This window comes from Akebia trifoliata, chromosome 15 (genome assembly GCF_017979445.1).
Source record: "Akebia trifoliata isolate Shusen 1 chromosome 15, ASM1797944v1, whole genome shotgun sequence".
Taxonomy (NCBI): domain Eukaryota; kingdom Viridiplantae; phylum Streptophyta; class Magnoliopsida; order Ranunculales; family Lardizabalaceae; genus Akebia; species Akebia trifoliata.
This window is the reverse complement of record NC_141389.1, coordinates 26,737,685-26,754,415: the sequence shown is the minus strand read 5'-3', so window position 1 is coordinate 26,754,415 and position 16,731 is coordinate 26,737,685. Positions and strand designations below refer to the sequence as shown.

The 16,731-nt window shown below is 35.5% G+C and overlaps 1 protein-coding gene across 2 annotated transcripts; it reads right to left on the bottom strand.

The window, feature by feature from the left end:
* Positions 1–814: 814 nt before the first annotated feature.
* LOC147384897 (serine/threonine-protein kinase CTR1-like) lies at positions 815–16,307 on the bottom strand. 2 transcript variants are annotated; one of them, XM_086425433.1, is made up of 16 exons: positions 15,538–16,306; positions 14,551–14,852; positions 14,318–14,462; positions 13,525–13,628; positions 11,395–11,621; positions 8,924–9,376; positions 7,089–7,129; positions 6,344–6,412; positions 6,069–6,169; positions 5,888–5,972; positions 5,635–5,733; positions 3,689–3,757; positions 3,049–3,180; positions 1,680–1,774; positions 1,399–1,564; positions 815–1,114 (listed from the first exon to the last, which is right to left on the bottom strand). In XM_086425433.1, the coding sequence occupies exons 1-15, from the start codon at positions 16,087–16,089 to the stop codon at positions 1,486–1,488; spliced, it is 2,553 nt and encodes an 850-aa protein (XP_086281559.1). In that variant the 5' UTR covers positions 16,090–16,306; the 3' UTR covers positions 815–1,114; positions 1,399–1,485. The 2 variants fall into 2 exon arrangements, with proteins under 2 accessions (XP_086281559.1, XP_086281560.1); XM_086425434.1 differs by lacking the exon at positions 8,924–9,376 and having other exon boundaries at positions 15,538–16,307.
* Between the last annotated feature and the right edge of the window lie 424 nt (positions 16,308–16,731).

The window sequence follows — 16,731 nt, the reverse complement described above, 5'->3', positions numbered from 1 at the left end:
CTATTGGCACCCCAATATTTACTTATTACACCCCAATATGTAATCATCATGGGGTATGTCAAATATTCACAAAAGACGGAGGGGTGTGTCACAAAATCATCTCTTTAGACTCACTGAAACGACAGTTCCCAATTAGAGTAACGCCCATCAAGCTTGGATTCTCATGAGTGGGTAAATTTAGAACATCTTATAATGGTATCAAGCATGGTTTCAAGAACCGTATTTTGTTGCTGATCCGATCCATCTTGCCTGACCCTGTTCAAACTGCTCTTAAGGTTTTAACTTTTAATAACCGGATCTTAGGACCGACCCAGACTTGGCCGAGTCAATCCTATTCAAACCCACTCAGCTCATGTCAAGTGTCGGTGAGCCCATTTGGATTGGATCGGTGTAATCCAAAACTAAAACCTATACGAGAAAACCATTACTGTTTCCATTGGTTTCCTTTTTTTTGTACTAAAATAGGCAGCCCTGGATCAAACTGCTCGACTCTTTTGCTTTTTTTTACGAACTAATTCGGCTCCTATTGATGATCCTAACAAACACCTTTAATAATCTCAACTTCTAAATTTAGCAACCATGCTCTTACGACCATTTAAAGATAAATAAAGCTCAACGTAGCACTCCATGCCTGCAGAGAACGATCAATTTCCCTCTAGTGTATAACACTTGTATCTCAAGAAAAAGCATCTACGGTTTTCTGCACACTCCCAATGCTACTTCCGGCTTATTATTTCAAGTCAAATTAGCACTTTTGTTTTCCGAAAGCAAGATAATTTATCTATAAATGAAGGCCCAAAACAACATTAAACAATGGCAACCAACATAGGGAGCTTTGTCAACCACTTACGCATTAGCAAAGCTGTATGTCCTTCCTGTGGAGTTGCTTGTTCTCTTGAGCTTCTTTGTTTTAATTACATGAGTTAACAAAAACAAAACAATGGGTGCGAAAAAATACACACTCCTCATGGAAAAGGAGGCATTAAAAGAACAGTCAAGGAAGATCCATTTGTTGTTAGAAGATAAATATTATTGACAAATGTGATGGAAACATATTACTTTTAGTTGTGTTAAGGATCCATACTCCCAACTGGCAACAGCGAGAGCAAATGATCTGCAATCAATCACATGGAGACAAAGGTCAGGATTCGGAATTACAGACATTAAACAATGATTTGATGGTTACATGGTCTTCCCAAATCCAAATTAGCACATGTTTAAAAAAACAAAACCTGAAATTAAGAGAAATTATATTGGCACACCAACTTTTACCAACACCACATCAATCCTTTTGAAAATAACTGGTTGTTGATATATAAATCGGTGTGCTATAAGTAAAAGTTGGTGTGTTAATATAAGCTCTTGAAATTAATTACTGCAGACTAGAAAACAAAGCACCTGAGATGATCCAAGAGAAGAAGGCACCAATCAGACCATTAAAAGAATGCTAAATGTACATGCACAAATATTCCTGTCCATACGAATTTATTCGGGCGTCAGCTGTTTGATCAATGCCTTCAAGGATTCCATTATATTGGAAAAGGAAGGACGCTTCCACGGCTCCCTGAAGTTTAACAGTTTATTTTTTGTAAGAAACAAAAATGACTTGACGTAAAAGCAGTTTCAATTATATTTTTATTTTATTTAAAAGAAAAAAAAAGAGGATAATTTCCACTCACTTCACCCAGCAAGCCTCGATTAATGCAGCCACGTGAGGATTTACATTGCTTGGAATCTCAAGCCTTTTGTTCTTAAAACCAACAGCAGCTACGACCTGCAAGAAGAGACATGAAGCTACATTTGACTAATAAATAATAAATATTTTATAGATTTTTTTTTAAGATGACTGCTATTAGCACACCAAATTTTACTTATAACACACCAATCCATATGTAAACAACAGCTTAATTAATTTTAAAATGACTGGTGTGTTGTAAGTAAAAGTTGGTGTGGCAATAGAATTTCTCTTTTTCAAATTAAGTGAATAGTGTGACAAACCAAGCTTATTGGCAAAAAGGGGGAAATGAAGAGGAAAAGTGAAGTATTGGTAAATTAACACAATCTCTAACTAAACATAGTTCAAAATTTGGAGTAAAACCCTAGCTTAGTAATTAAATAAATGAACTTTATAGATTACAAGTTTTGTGAGAAAAAATCAGACTCTATTAACTAAGCCCTAGGAATCAATCATGCTTAACAGAGAAAAATAATTATTCATTTACTTGTTTGCATCACATATTTTGGAAAAAGCATATAGTTGTTAAACATGTTTATTGTACATATAGATGAAGTAATTGCTCATATGCAAGAACAAGTACCTTGTATATGTTATTTGCAGATGATGTAGTGTTAGTTGAAGAGATTAGAGAAGGAAACAACACAAAGGCCTATTAACACACCTTTACTTCTTTAAACACTTCCTACTAACACCTAGTGTTATAGACATAAACTCTCCATAATCTTCTGTTTGAAGGGATTTCTACAAATCAACCTTTGCAAGTTTACAGAATGGTTTTAAAACTAGATCTATATCTCAGATGACTCAACCGAGATTTTCAAAATCTCAGTTGAGTCAACCAGTTTCGATTTTGTTTTTCACTAGAAGGTGCCATATGCAGATGCACATGTATGTATTTGAAGGGCCTATATGTAGTTTAAAATATTGATTGAAGGATGGTTTGAAGATTACATAGTAAAAGGGTGTTTTGTAATTTTAGGGACGTGGGATTGCAATTTTTCTTGGTTTTTTACCAAAATGACCCTGATTATGTTATGTTTAATTGTTGAAGTGAGGGCATTTTGGGAATCCAAATTTTGGTGTTAGACCACTTCCTCTCCACCTTCTATCATTATAATAGTAATAAAGACAAAAATAATTTAGTTCAAGAATTTTGAAGTTTGTATTTTATATAGAATGATATTTTGTGATTAAGAATCTATCCAGATTATATTATAAAAAAACAAATATTACTTAACATGTAAATGATACAACACCATAACTATAACACCCCAACACCGTAACTTCCAGAAAAAAATTACGCAACAAACCTGTGCTGGATTTAAAGTAATCCAAGGTTGCTGCAATGTCACAAGCTCCCACATGATCACACCAAAGCTGTAAATATCACACTTCTCATTTGATGGCTCGTCACGTAGAACTTCTGGTGCCATCCACTCAGGCTAGAGACAAAGGAAAAAAACAAAAAGGATCATTAAAAGGTGAAATCCTAATTTGAAGTTGAAATGAAACCGTCCTACCTCCATAAAACAAGCACATAAAGAATAAAAAGAAATAATTAATTTAGAGAATAGAAATTGCCGGACCAACTTTTACTAATGCCACCCCAAGATGTATGCTAATTCTTTGGTGATTTACATTTTTTTTTTCTTATCATGGGTATTCTCAACCTTCAGGTGAGACTAATCCTACAGTCACACACACACACCGCCCACTCGGAAAGTCCTACGCACAACTGGTCGAGTCAAGGGTCAACCGAACCCTAGAAGGTGGAATTCATTGCTTCCTGGAGTTTTGAACACTTGACCAACCCTTCCTGAGGAGCTTATCAAGGCTCAGCTTGCCACTAGGCCAACCCTTGGAGTTTCTTTGGTGATTTACATATGAATGGTGGTGGCATTAGCAAAGGTTGGTGTGGTAATAGAATCTGTTTTAATTTAACAAACTTACAGTTCCTGCAGCTGATTTAGAGGAGAGGAATGTGTTTGCCTTCAAACGGGACAAGCCAAAATCGCAGACCTTCAATGATCACAAACAAAATTTTATGGAATGAAAGTGAGTAATGATAATTGTAGAAAGAAAAAAGAAAAGGGGGGGGGGGGGGGGGGAGAGAGAGAGAGAGAAAATTGATTAATTAAGGGAAGTATGAACACACACAACTTGGAATCAGAAAAATCCCAATTGGGATGCTCTTGCACAACAATCAGTGGAAAAATTATACAAAACTATAAAATTTATAGTTTAAGCCACAAAAAAATATACTAATATATTCTAGTGGAAGTGACCTCACTAGCCATGCTTTGGCCTTCCTCTCGCCAAGTTAGAGGCTTCAACTAGCACCAAAGTGTCTGCCTGTTGTCATCATCTCTCAATTTATTTTCCTTCATTTATCTCCTTTTGGCTATATTCCTAGATTTCCTCGAATGTATTGATTTCAGTTTATTTCCTAGTCTTGCCCCTCATACATCTCAAAAGCCACAATTTTGCTATTGCCATTTATGAACATGTTTATTTTGTACCAAACACTTAGTTCCATAAGGCATGGTTAACCACATTATTGTCTTGTAAAATTTTACATTTAGTTTAACATGCCCAAATGATGTGACCAAACCATCTCAATCAACTTTTCATCATTTTATCCCCCGATTGGACCAAGTCCAGAACTACTCGTCCATACAAATTGCATATTGTCTTAACCTATGAACATGTTTTATTTTTTTGATAAATCCTATGAACATGTTTCTTGATGGCCAAACATTCAACTCTGTGACGCATAACCAGTCTTCTTCCTGCCTTGTAAATGTTTCCTTTCAGTTTGTCAAGTACATGGTTGATCACATGACACTCCAAAAGCGCCCTCCACTTTTAAAAAGATTTTTATTTTACTATCATCGATGATTGAACCTAAATAACTAAAGTAGCTTCTTTGGAGCATTTTTTGCATATTGATCTTATCTGGAATCTCATCGCTCAGATTGTCCTTACTACAACATATTTCTATCTTGGTCCTACTTATCTCAAAACCCTTAATTACCAAGGTATCCATATCAAATATTTCTTACTAGAATTTTCTCCATCCATCATGAGAATCTGTTAATAAATTGACCCCCCCCCCCCCCCCCCCCCCCCAAAAAAAAAAAAAAAAAAAAATTCTAGAGTCGCCAATTAAATACCCTAAAAGGGTATAATCTTAATGCACAATTTATTTATTTTTAAAACACACTAGGTAACTCCCTTCTCCCTGCAAGTTTACCCTCAACAATGCACAAGTGGCACCTACCATTGTGAGATATATCTCATTCTCAATAACAGAACACAAGAAGATTTTAAAATATTTAGTTTTACTTGGCTCTTGACCAACTATAAAATTTGTTGCATACAATTAGGCACACTAAAGAAAACAAAGTGATTTTAATGCCTCTTTTTCTCCAATTACTACCAAATAACTCTCCCTATAAGGCCTTCGGATGTTTTAATGATCCTGAACAAAGGGTGACTTTAGCTCGATTGGATGTTTAAATAGTCAGCAAAGGACGGCTTTAAGCTCAATTTCACTGAAGTTTCAAGGTAGAAATCACAAACTATCGAAAGAAAAAAAAAAAGATAGATCTTGTATGGTCCTATCAAATCGTATCTCTCTCTCTCAAAGAGAGTTTGGGCATGACGCCTTTCAAAGTTTGAATGACCCTATCGCACAAACTTGATTGCAAGTTTCATGGAAGAGAAAAAGAATTAGGGCTACAATAGTGCTATTATCCAGTCTCCCTCCCTCCCTAATATTTGTAGAAATAAACAAACCAGAAACATTTCTCAATAGCCATACTTAGCGACCATCTAGTGGAAAAAAAGTTGCAATACCATATACCACTAAAAAGAGTGAAGTTCACAAGTCTTACCTTCACCGTATATTTTTTGTCCACCAAAAGATTCGGAGACTTCAAATCCCGATGAACAATGGGAGGATTGCACCGATGAAGATAATTCATTCCCTTCGCCTACACAAAGCAATCACAAACTTAGAAACTGACAAACTGTAATATCTCCATATCTGTCTAGAAAAATGATACTGTTAGATAGAGATAGTTTAACCTATAACGAGGGAAAAAATAGTTACAAAAGTATATGAGACGAGGTCTTATGAAGGCATACCACGTCATAAGCCATATTTAACCGACGTCTTTCATCCAACATCTCCCCTGTACCAGATTTATGCAAAAGTCTATACAAGCTGCCTCTGAAATTGAAAGCCAAATTTTTTTAATATAGACTTTACTTTTTTCAGTGATACCCAGATGAAATATAAAATCTAAGAAGAAAATCAGCAGGAAACCTTGATAAATACTCCGTGACAATGGACAAGTTTGGGGGGCGAGTAACAGCACCCATAAAAAGAACAATGTTTGGATGCCGTAATCGTTTCATTATGGCAACCTAAATACATAACAGAAACAGTGAAAAACCAAATTTGTATAAAACAAAAGAAGTGAAACAATTGAAAATGAAGACAGAAAAATATAATCACCATTCTTCAAGTTTAGGTCGAGTTTTCACCTTATTTAATACATAAATGATCAACACATTCATAATAGTTCAACTCAGACATACCTCCCTCAAAAAATCCTTGAAGTGCTCTGCATGAAAGTCCTGCTCCATGAGAATCTTCACAGCAACATCCTGACAGTTAAAGCTCTCATATGATTACGAAGGAATGAATCATTATGTCAAACATTCATAGTAAAAGATTAACAGCGTGTGTATATATATATATATATATATATATATCCAGTGACTTATAAAGAATGACTCGTGAGAAAACACATGATCCCCGACCATGTAAACCTGAATCCAACGGTTTGGATTTAATATCCCAATAACACAATCTTAGAGATATTAATCTCAAGGATAAATCTCTAACCATTGGATTTTGTGTTTAGACAGTTGAGATCGTGCGTTTTTTTCCATGAGATCATCCTCACAAAAAATCAGCCCATTCCGAAACTTCTAACCCATATAGGACAAAACATGTTAATCTGTGTATGCATGAGCGCACATGTGTATTACAGCTTTAGCAAACAAAGACGACTAGATGGTAAACATGGGAAAATGGAGTATAACTAAGAATTAGTTTCCATAGAAAAATTTAAAAGGAGTGCAAATTAGAAAATGTTTTCCAACTCAATAAGAAAAATCCGCTGCTGCATCAAAAGTACAAGTCAATTCCTCACTGAAATAAATGCATTAGAGGACTAGAGAAAGAAAGAAAAAAAAAAAAACCACTGACAAATGGCATACTCTACAAATCAATACAACGTCAAACCCGAACAACAAAAGCAAAGGATAATATGCTTACCGAACCATTCCAATCAGCATGATGGACAGTCCCAAAAGAACCTGAAATGTAATCAGTCAGTTCACTTCATGCTTATCCTCGTCAAGAAACTATGATTAAATTACTTATCAAAAAGAAAAGAATTTATATGAGGAGCGTTCAGAGACCCCAAAGAGAGCCAAACATTTCTCAAACTATGGATTAGAAGCTGATTTCTTGTGAAGATGATCCCTATGATGAGGAGATCATCCTAAAAAAAATCAGCCCATTCTGAAACTGCTAACCCCAGTTTACAAGTTGAAGAAATGTGGACCATCAATTATTTGTAAACCACTTTTGATGGGGATGGAAGTTTCAGAATGAACTGATTTTTGGTGAGGATGATCTCCTCATCGTGGGAAGCGTTCAGAGGCCCTAAAGAGAGCCAAACATATTTTCAATGTATGGGTAAAAAGTTTCGGAATGAGGCTGATTTTTTGTGAGGATGATCTTTGTGATGAGGGGATCATCCTCACCAAAAATCAGTCAATTCTGAAACTTCTAACCCCATCAAAAGTGGTTTACAAAAACCGGACGGTTCACGATTCTTCAACTTGTAAAATAGGGTAAGTTTCTGAATGAGCTGATTTTTGGTGAGGATGATCTCTTCACCGTAGAGATCATCCTCAGTGCATTCCGAAACTTCTAACCCCTATTTTGAAAAATGTTTGGCGCAATGATTGGCTCTCTTTAGGGCCTTCGAACACTTCCCTATATATAGAATAAAACACAATTGTAAGTCCCACTCCAGCGACAGCTATGGGGGATAAGCATCCCCTACAAAAACAGTGGAGTGGGGTCCACAACAGTACCCACGCCATTCGTCTTAACCCCCTTCAACTTTATAGTCTTCTCTCTCCTCCTCCTCCTCCATCTTTTCAATAATATCCCTCCAATTTTACTATCTTTCCTTTTATATCCCCTTTTTCAAATTTCATTATTTTCTTCTTTTAACCCCGAACCCCAAAGAGGATGCCCATGCCGTAGGCACAGGCGAACTGTAGTGTTTATATATATAATAAAACACAACAAAAAGGCCACTTTGCTACAGTTGTATTAGGGATAAACGTCCCATTCCCTACAGTTTTGTGTGGGACAAACATCTTATTAAGCTACAATTTTGTGGAGCCCACTTTATTTTATTTACTCTTCATCTCCTCTAACTTGACTATATGTCTACTTTGTACCCCTTTAACCCACTTCATTGTTTTTCATCTTTTACTCCCTTAACCTCAAAGAGGATGCCCGTGTCATAGGCACGAGAAAACTCTAGTGTGTGTATATATATATGGGTCAGGATCCATGTACACATATATCTACAATGTGTTTTGTCCTATGTGGGTTAAAAGTTTTGGATTGAGCTGATTTGTGGTGAGGATGATCTCTATGACGAGGAGATCATCCTCACCAAGAATCAACTAATTCTAAAACTTCTAACCCCATATTTATGAGTTGAAGAATCGTGGACCGTCCATTTTTTGTAAACCACTTTTGACGAGGTTAAAAGTTTCGAATTGAGCTGATTTTGGTAAGGATGATCTCCTCATCATAGAGATCATCCTCACCAAAAATCAGCTCAATCCGAAACTTTTGGCCTACATAGAACAAAACACGTTGTAGATATATGAGTAGATATATGTGTACACAGATCCTTGTCCTATCTATATATATATCGTAGGCATGGGAGAACTCCAGTGTATGTATCTATATATATATATTGATGGAATCGGGATAACATGAATGCACACTGAGCAAAAAAAAATTTACTATACTTGCAAGTTGCAATTGCTTGTGCTCTTCAAATAATAACTGAATACCTGCTCCAATTTTTTCCTTCAAAACAAGATCACCCCATGGAATGTCTAAATCTTCGACATCAAAAGAAAGTTCAGTACTTGATTTAATTGATTCAAGTTGACCTCCCTCGATGAACCTTGGATCTCTACCCATATTGGTCCTTGGATTAAAGGATGCAAAAATTGGTTGAACATTTCTGTGCCAATCCGACGGGATGCGTTTTGGTGGGGTTGGATCTTTGGGCAAGTGTATCGAGCTTATAACATCCCAAGAAAGATTAGAAGAACCATGAGGTTGGGAATCTCTATTGTGGGCATTCGGCTGAGGAACTCTTTGTGGCAGAGGTGACACATAAATTTCATCATCATCACCTAGAATAGGCAATAGATTGCTCGCATTCGCATGCTTCCTATCTGCATGTTTAGAGAACAATGGATCTGTCGCATCTTCTTGATCAAAAGTAGTACCTCCCACTATGAAAACAAATAAATTCCACATTAGAACCTTACACCAGAGAAGTATCAAATTAAAAGGATGGTAACGAACCCTCATGGTTTCAAATCTCGTCCGAGACCGAGATGACAGTATTGTCCATGAACGAGATGGATGGATGTGGCGTCTCAACTGTGCGGAATCTCGCGGGATAAACGAGACAACTCGAGCGAGATTTTGTCCCAGTTTTTGAAAATCTCATCCAAGTCCGTAAAACTTGGCCGACTCAACTAGGATTTTGCATATTTTAATTAAAATAATTATTATTTTTAGAATATAAATACATATCTAAATAAATATAATTTTATATCTAAAAATTTTCTAATCTACCTTATTTAATAAAAAAATTACAATTATTTTTCTATAAATACATATGAAATTATGAATAAATAATTCTAAACAGAATTTATTGTCTATCTCGTCTGATACGAGTTGACCCGCACATGGACAAGACAAGACATCAAACCGAGTTTTGAAACCATGTGAACCTTAACGCATATTTCACTCATTTTTTGAATTGTATATAGAAGCAGTGCAGTAAGGACATAAGACACTGTCAGAACTTTTGCACACCATCAATGTGGGATTATCCTTTAATTATTCAACCCAACAACTGAAAAAGGTATGCTCCCCGCAAAAATAGAATGTTTTTCCCAGTTATGGATGGGTAATGTGTTTTTTTAAATAAAGTATGGATTGATGCATACCATGCTTTTAAACATGTGAAGGCATGAGATGAGGTGCTTTAATAGCCTAAATGTGAGAGTCAGACTCTCAAGGTATGGGAGTAAGCCCAATAAGCACATCTTTTTCTAAATCAACAACACATCAAAGCCTTATCCCAAACAAAACATTAGAAGAGGACTATAAAAATTTGTGCATCTTCTTTTTTCAAAGCCTTAGGTGATAAATTAAATTTCTCATAAGCTTTTATGCGGTTTTAGTAAAATTTGGGGCATTTTTGGGAAGCCATGCCAAGGAGAATTAAGGTTTATGTCTCAAATGCCTCTTAAAAAAATGGATACCTGTATGAAACTTTGTTTATCTTAATATGAAATTTATCATTTTATGGAGAGAGATGTTGAAGTCTAAAGGCTTTAGAATAAGTAGAACAAAGACCAAATATGGGAAATGTAAATTTAGTATTGAAACTCAAGAGAAGGAATGTCTAATAAAAATGATAAACTAGAAATACCCCAAAGTAACCACTTTCATTATCTCAGGTCAATTATACACACAAGGATGGAGAGAATGATAAAATGTTGCCTATAGAATCAAAGTTGGATGGTTAAAGTAGGGTGCACTTCTGGAATGCTATGTGACAAAAGCATACCAAATAAATTAAAAAGAAAAGTTTATAAGGCAGTAACAAGACCAGCTATGCTCTATGGAGCTTAATGTTGGTTGTCAAGAAGCATCATGTTGGTAAATTGAGGGTACCAGAGATGAGGATGTTGAGATGATAATAGCAAGGACTAGAAAAGATAAATTTTAAAATTAAAATAAAAATAAAACATCCAAGAAAATGTAAGAGTAGCTCCAATAAGTGACAAACCAAGAGAAAGACGACTAAGATAGTTTGGGAAATGTTTGACCCATCATAAAGCCAAATATTGTTAACAAACAATCACAAACCTGGGGAGAAAAAATATGAAGCCATCATTTGGTGAGAATATTGTCAAGTAAAGATGTGTTTGAAGAATTTCTGTCAGAAATATCATTGAGCTTTTTCTTTCCTAACTCTATTTGTTTGAGTATTAGGCTTGCATTGCTGGTTCCAAGCTGGGATGGTTGCAACCAGTTAACAGCCAACATAAAATATCATCGACCCCTTACCGTGGACCCAAACTCAGTCGTTTTAAGAAGGAACCAACTACTTGATCAAAAAATGGTATTAGCAAGCAGACCAAAAAAAAATTAAAACAAAGTCTGATGGTTGGTCAAATATGAGTTTATCAACTCTTCCTAAAAGTAATTGCATGAAGAAGCAAGGAATCACCTGATGGGGCATCACTAAATATGAAATTAAGTGATTGGCAATCCATGAAATACAGTTTGGCCAACGAGCTGAAACTCTCAGATGTTTCAACAGTTTTGAATTTTGGTAGTCGCAAAGGTGAAGAAATCGAGATCGAAAATGGACCATTCAGTAACGAATCAGGCTCAAATAAGCATCCCGGCTTCTCAATCAAATCAACTACATATTCCCTGTCGAGATACGATTCCCTGTTGAGATGCGGATATATTTAGCACAGAGATTTCCCATATTAGATTAAATAAAAATAATAATACACCTAGTAACACAATTTGTAAGATAATAAATTTATAATTGAATGATATTTAAATCAATAATAGTTGGACAATTATCTACTCCAGATAAATTTTCTTTGAGGGGTAGCAGTTATTCCATAGTGGAATGGTGCTTGATTGTTTTGATAAGCAAGATAATCTTTACAAATGTAAAATCACCGAAGTCCCTTCTTAACTTATGTCTCCACTCCGTTAATAGACGAAATATTCTGATTGTTTTGCTTCGTTACCTGCTTTAAAAATAACTTTACTAGAAAATTTATTTATTACAACATTCTGCTGTTTTTCCTTAAGAAAAAGTATGTCGCCCTTGCCAACACAATTACAAAATTACATCATCACCATCAAATACGGATCCCAAAAATTAGGGTTCGGCTGAACAATTCTTATTCCTCCATTCAATTCTTTCTATAGGCCCATACCAAAGGTGGAACTGAATCAATGTTCTCAATTGGACCCACCATCGAGAGCCATGTAACAATGACATGGCATATTAATACTCTTCTCTGTTGAACAATCACCGACAAATATCCATGTCAACACATCCCAACACATTTTTTTCCTTTTTTTGGTAAATGTAAATTTTATTTAAAGCAAAGATCATGACAACAATGATACCTCTGTTTTTATTTAAAATTTTGTTTAACTTCTAAGAAAAATGAAACTAAAATATAATATATCATAATGCATGTACCAAACATCAACATTTCAGGATTTTCAAAAGCACCAAGCCAAACATCTCATATCCATGTTGGACACCGACACATGTGTTCATGTCATTGTTACACACCCTGGGAGGAAATGGTTGTCTCACATTCAGTCCTCAGTATCCACTTTAAGTGCACATCAAATCCACCAAAGTATCAATTAAACCATCCAAGCCTTTTGTATCAAATAAATGAATTAAATATTTAAATATGCACAAGCCACCAGGCCAAAGTGAATAGCCCGAAAAAAGTCCAACAATGGAAAACGATTCAACTTTCCACAATGCAATAATGATAGCTAGACATTGAATTCCAACAAGTCTGTCTCTGGCAAGGGAAAGAGCAGAGTTTCAAGGTCATTTTATTCGAGAAACGGTGGCATGAGGACTTAATTATCCACCTCATATTTGATTTGATCAGCATATAAAAGGATGTTGCATCCTCTTTAAGGTTAAAGGAGTTAAAAACAGAAATATAATAAAGTCGGAGAGAGATTATTTAAAAAAAATATTGAAGTTAAAGGGGTAAAAGAGGAAAAATAATAAAGTTTGAGAAGTATCATTAAGAAAAGGGGAGATGAGGAAAGACAATAAAGTGGGTTAAAGGGGTAAATGAGGAAACATAGTAAAGTTAGAGGGGGATTATTGAAAATGAGGTGAAAGAGGAAAGATACATACATATATCTATATAATAAAACACAATTGTGGGACCCACTTGTGTGGGATAAATGTCACATCCAGCTACAGTGGCCCCACAATTGCTTTTCTCCTTCCCCTTCGACATTATTGTCTTTAATCTGCTCCTCTCCCACGCCCTTCCCTTTTTCAATTATACCCTCTAACTTACTATCTTTCCTCTTTTACCCCTTCAACCCAAGATTTTTAATATATATATATATATATATATATATATATATATATATATATATATATATGCATGAATATGTATGTGTATGCATGTATAGGCGTCTGTTTGTATGTAAGTATGCATGTATGTTAATTAACAGTTTCACAAAAATTATCTTCATAATCCGTGCCAACCTCAAAAGGAAAACAAGTTAAGAGGAAACGCGTCATTGAAGGCTCACCAAGGGCAATGGTCACAAAGCATACCTGTCAAGACCAAACCCCACAAGACAGGAGGAAGCATCATCCCTCCTACAATACCTGCAGCCTTTGGCAATTCTGCATGGTAAATCAATTGTGTCCGCTAAAACCTACAAAAGTACAATTAAACGCAAGGAATTCAGGATTCTTTCTGGTTCTTCATAAAAATAGATTAAAAAGCTATGAAAAATATTGTTTCGTTCTCATATTTGAAAAGAGCACACAATGGTAAATTGGTAACAAACAAGAACTCCAAAAGTACATTTATGCCAAAAATCAATGAAAAACAGAAGGCATGTGTTGTCAAGGAGGAAAAACATGAACATTTACTAAGGGAAGTGGGATGCCTCATATGCATGATTTTAAATCTCGTCCAAGTCATCTCAATATTGTCCAGGAACAAGATGGATAGATAAGGCGTCTCATATCTGTAAAATCTCAAGATATAAACAAGTTGACTTGGACGATATTTTAAAAATATCAACCAAGTCAATAAAAGTCATCCGAGTCAACCCGGATTTTGTATATTTTAATGAAACTAATTAACTTTTTTTTAGAATTTAAACACTTATTATTTGACTAAAGTATGATTTTATAATAAAACATCTTCTAATCTACCTCATTTTATAATTAAAAAAAATTATAATTATTTTCATATATATATAATTATAAATCAAGTTAAATGATTTAACTCATTTGAGACGAGACATAAAACCGAGATTTGCAACCATGTTCGTATAGGAACAACTTTAGTATGGCAAGCGATAAAATAAAGAGAATGAGAAGCCATGGAATTTACTTTGAAAAGCAGAGCACGATGTCGGCAGAGACCAACAGATACGCTTCCCAGTGGGATCACAACAGAGCCTAAGCAATCCTTTAGAACCTGACTGCAATCCTTCCAGACGGGAGCTAAACCATCCTCTCCACTAGAAGCCGCACCCCTTGTAACAGCAATAAAAACTTGTTTACGAGATCCATAACATGAAGAGAGATTTGAAAGTTGCAAGTAGGGCGGTGTAGAAAACTCACCCCATATGATTGCAAATGAGCTTAGCAAGCTTGTCGACCACATCTTCTTTGCTAATGCAGCTATTAAAAAGACTAATAACTCTATTTTGGAGTTCTTTTAGGCTGAGATCACTGTGCATGTCAATTAAAACCACTTCAATTGATGAATCTACGGTAGGATCAATGGCCTTAAGTGATTCAATCGATGGGACCCGACCATTTTCTTGCAGATCGGTACATACTGTCCATATATATGGATCCATCCCATTGATCTGGTAAAACCCATCTGGAACCTTATCAAAGTACGATAGGCAGCCATTCACCTGTTATACATGAAATTTTTAAGTGAAGAAGAGATTTTGTATCTTAGATTCTTAGGCAAAGAAACTGAATGTTTAATATTTTGATACATTCACATTAAACCCAGTTTCTTGTTAAAAGGCTCTCACGGCCATAGTGACAAAATCAAGACTTGGGGAAATTTGGCAAGGGAAAAGTTTGGAAAAATCAAAAAAATTAAAAATATCATATTACTTGACATGGTATTAAACAAAATTATAAAATTTCATATTAAAATATAATAATAAAATGTATTTTTCAAAACTTTGTGAATAAGTTGGGATTATATGGCCTATTGAAAAAATCATGAATTAATCACGACTTTTTCAAAAAATCGGATAATTTTGTCATTATGCTCACAGCTCCTATCAAAATGCCAACTGATCTAAGAACCCAGGATGGTAAATTCATGAATTTAAGAATGTCACAATGGCCTAGTTCAAATGTAAGTTTCGATTTATTCTGGATTCAGTAGAGAGCTATAAAATGAATTGTCCATAGTAATTGAAAACTAATTTTATCACCAATTAATCATCAAATGGTGAATAAATGCCTAATTCCACAACCAATAGAATTGAAAATCAAACCCCAAGCACTGAAAAATTAAAAAACTCAAGCCATACAGATAGAATTAAATCAATTAAAATTGGGATAAAATAAAACCATTACCCAGAATCGATGAGACATAACCTCGGCCGAAGCAGACGAAGACCTATTCACCGAATCATCACGAACTGAATCCAAGAAATTCGAATCATCCGCGCAAGTAGCCTCCGAAGAAAGCCGAAGCGCCAACGCCAACTGCAATTGATAACTCTCCTCAGTTTGTTGAGCCCAACTCTTCGAAGTCGAAGACCCTAACCCATCTTCCTGCAAATGACCGTACACTTCTGGATCACTCGCAACCATCGAAAGCGTTGGAACATAATAATCACCCGATAGTGAACTCTCCCCAAAACTGCTCCCACTCGAGTGTCTCTGTAATCCAGACGAAGGAATCAAATTCCCGATCCGTCCGCCTTGTTGTAATCGATGATCTGCATCCCAATCAAAATTCTTCCCTTTAATCTTCTCCGCTGATAGAGATTCGTGAAATTGAGTTTGAACTTGAGATTGAGCTGCAATTGCAACTGATCCTCCACCAGAGAACTTCGATTGCTGTTGTTCTTCGGGAAATTGGCTCAAAAGTGAGTAATTGGATCGTCTCGTTGGAATGTCCATGAAGAACGAAGAAGAATTGTACACGAAACCCTAGAAGACCTTAAAAAATGTCATTTTTCTGCGTCGGATGAAGTCCTGTATCAATCTTTCTCTTTTGGGGTTCGGATTTTTCGGTTGCGTGGATTTCTTCTTCTTCTGCATCACTTCTAATGTTTCGGTGTCAGAAGTCAGGACTATGAATCGAGACACAAACGCGTTCATACATTCAGTTATTCTTTCGTGAAAACAATATCTATAGGTAGATGTATCCACGTCGGATAAATATTTATCTAACATTTCATAGGTTAGAGATTAAGCAAATAAATCTGACTAGCCTTACTAACTTAGTAAGGATTTCACTCACCTTATGACATCCAAAAACATGATCCAAAGAAATTATATTCTTAAAAAAATAAAAATAAATAAAAATTCGTGATAATCTGACTACTCCACTTGGCAAACTCAATCGATTATCCTGACATAACAAGTCTAAGAACCGTAGATCTGTTCTCCTTAGGATATACAACTGCATCTACCCATAAAAAGTGTAACTTGAGAGAATCATGTTTTTCGAGGAATGCAAATTTACAGTTCTCGAACTTGTCACGTCAAGTAGTCGATTGAGTATGCCTCGTTGGGTAGTCAAATTATCACAACTCAAAT

What these genes read in the sequence shown, in the direction of transcription:
- LOC147384897 (XM_086425433.1), bottom strand. Translation starts at nt 16,089, where the DNA reads ATGGACATTCCAACGAGACGATCCAATTACTCACTTTTGAGCCAATTT. An exon ending in GAAGGAAAAAATTGGAGCAG is followed by an intron (nt 7,130 to 8,923) that starts GTATTCAGTTAT and finishes ATTACATTTCAG; the next exon opens with GTTCTTTTGGGACTGTCCAT. An exon ending in ATCGAGGCTTGCTGGGTGAA is followed by an intron (nt 1,565 to 1,679) that starts GTGAGTGGAAAT and finishes GTTAAACTTCAG; the next exon opens with GGAGCCGTGGAAGCGTCCTT.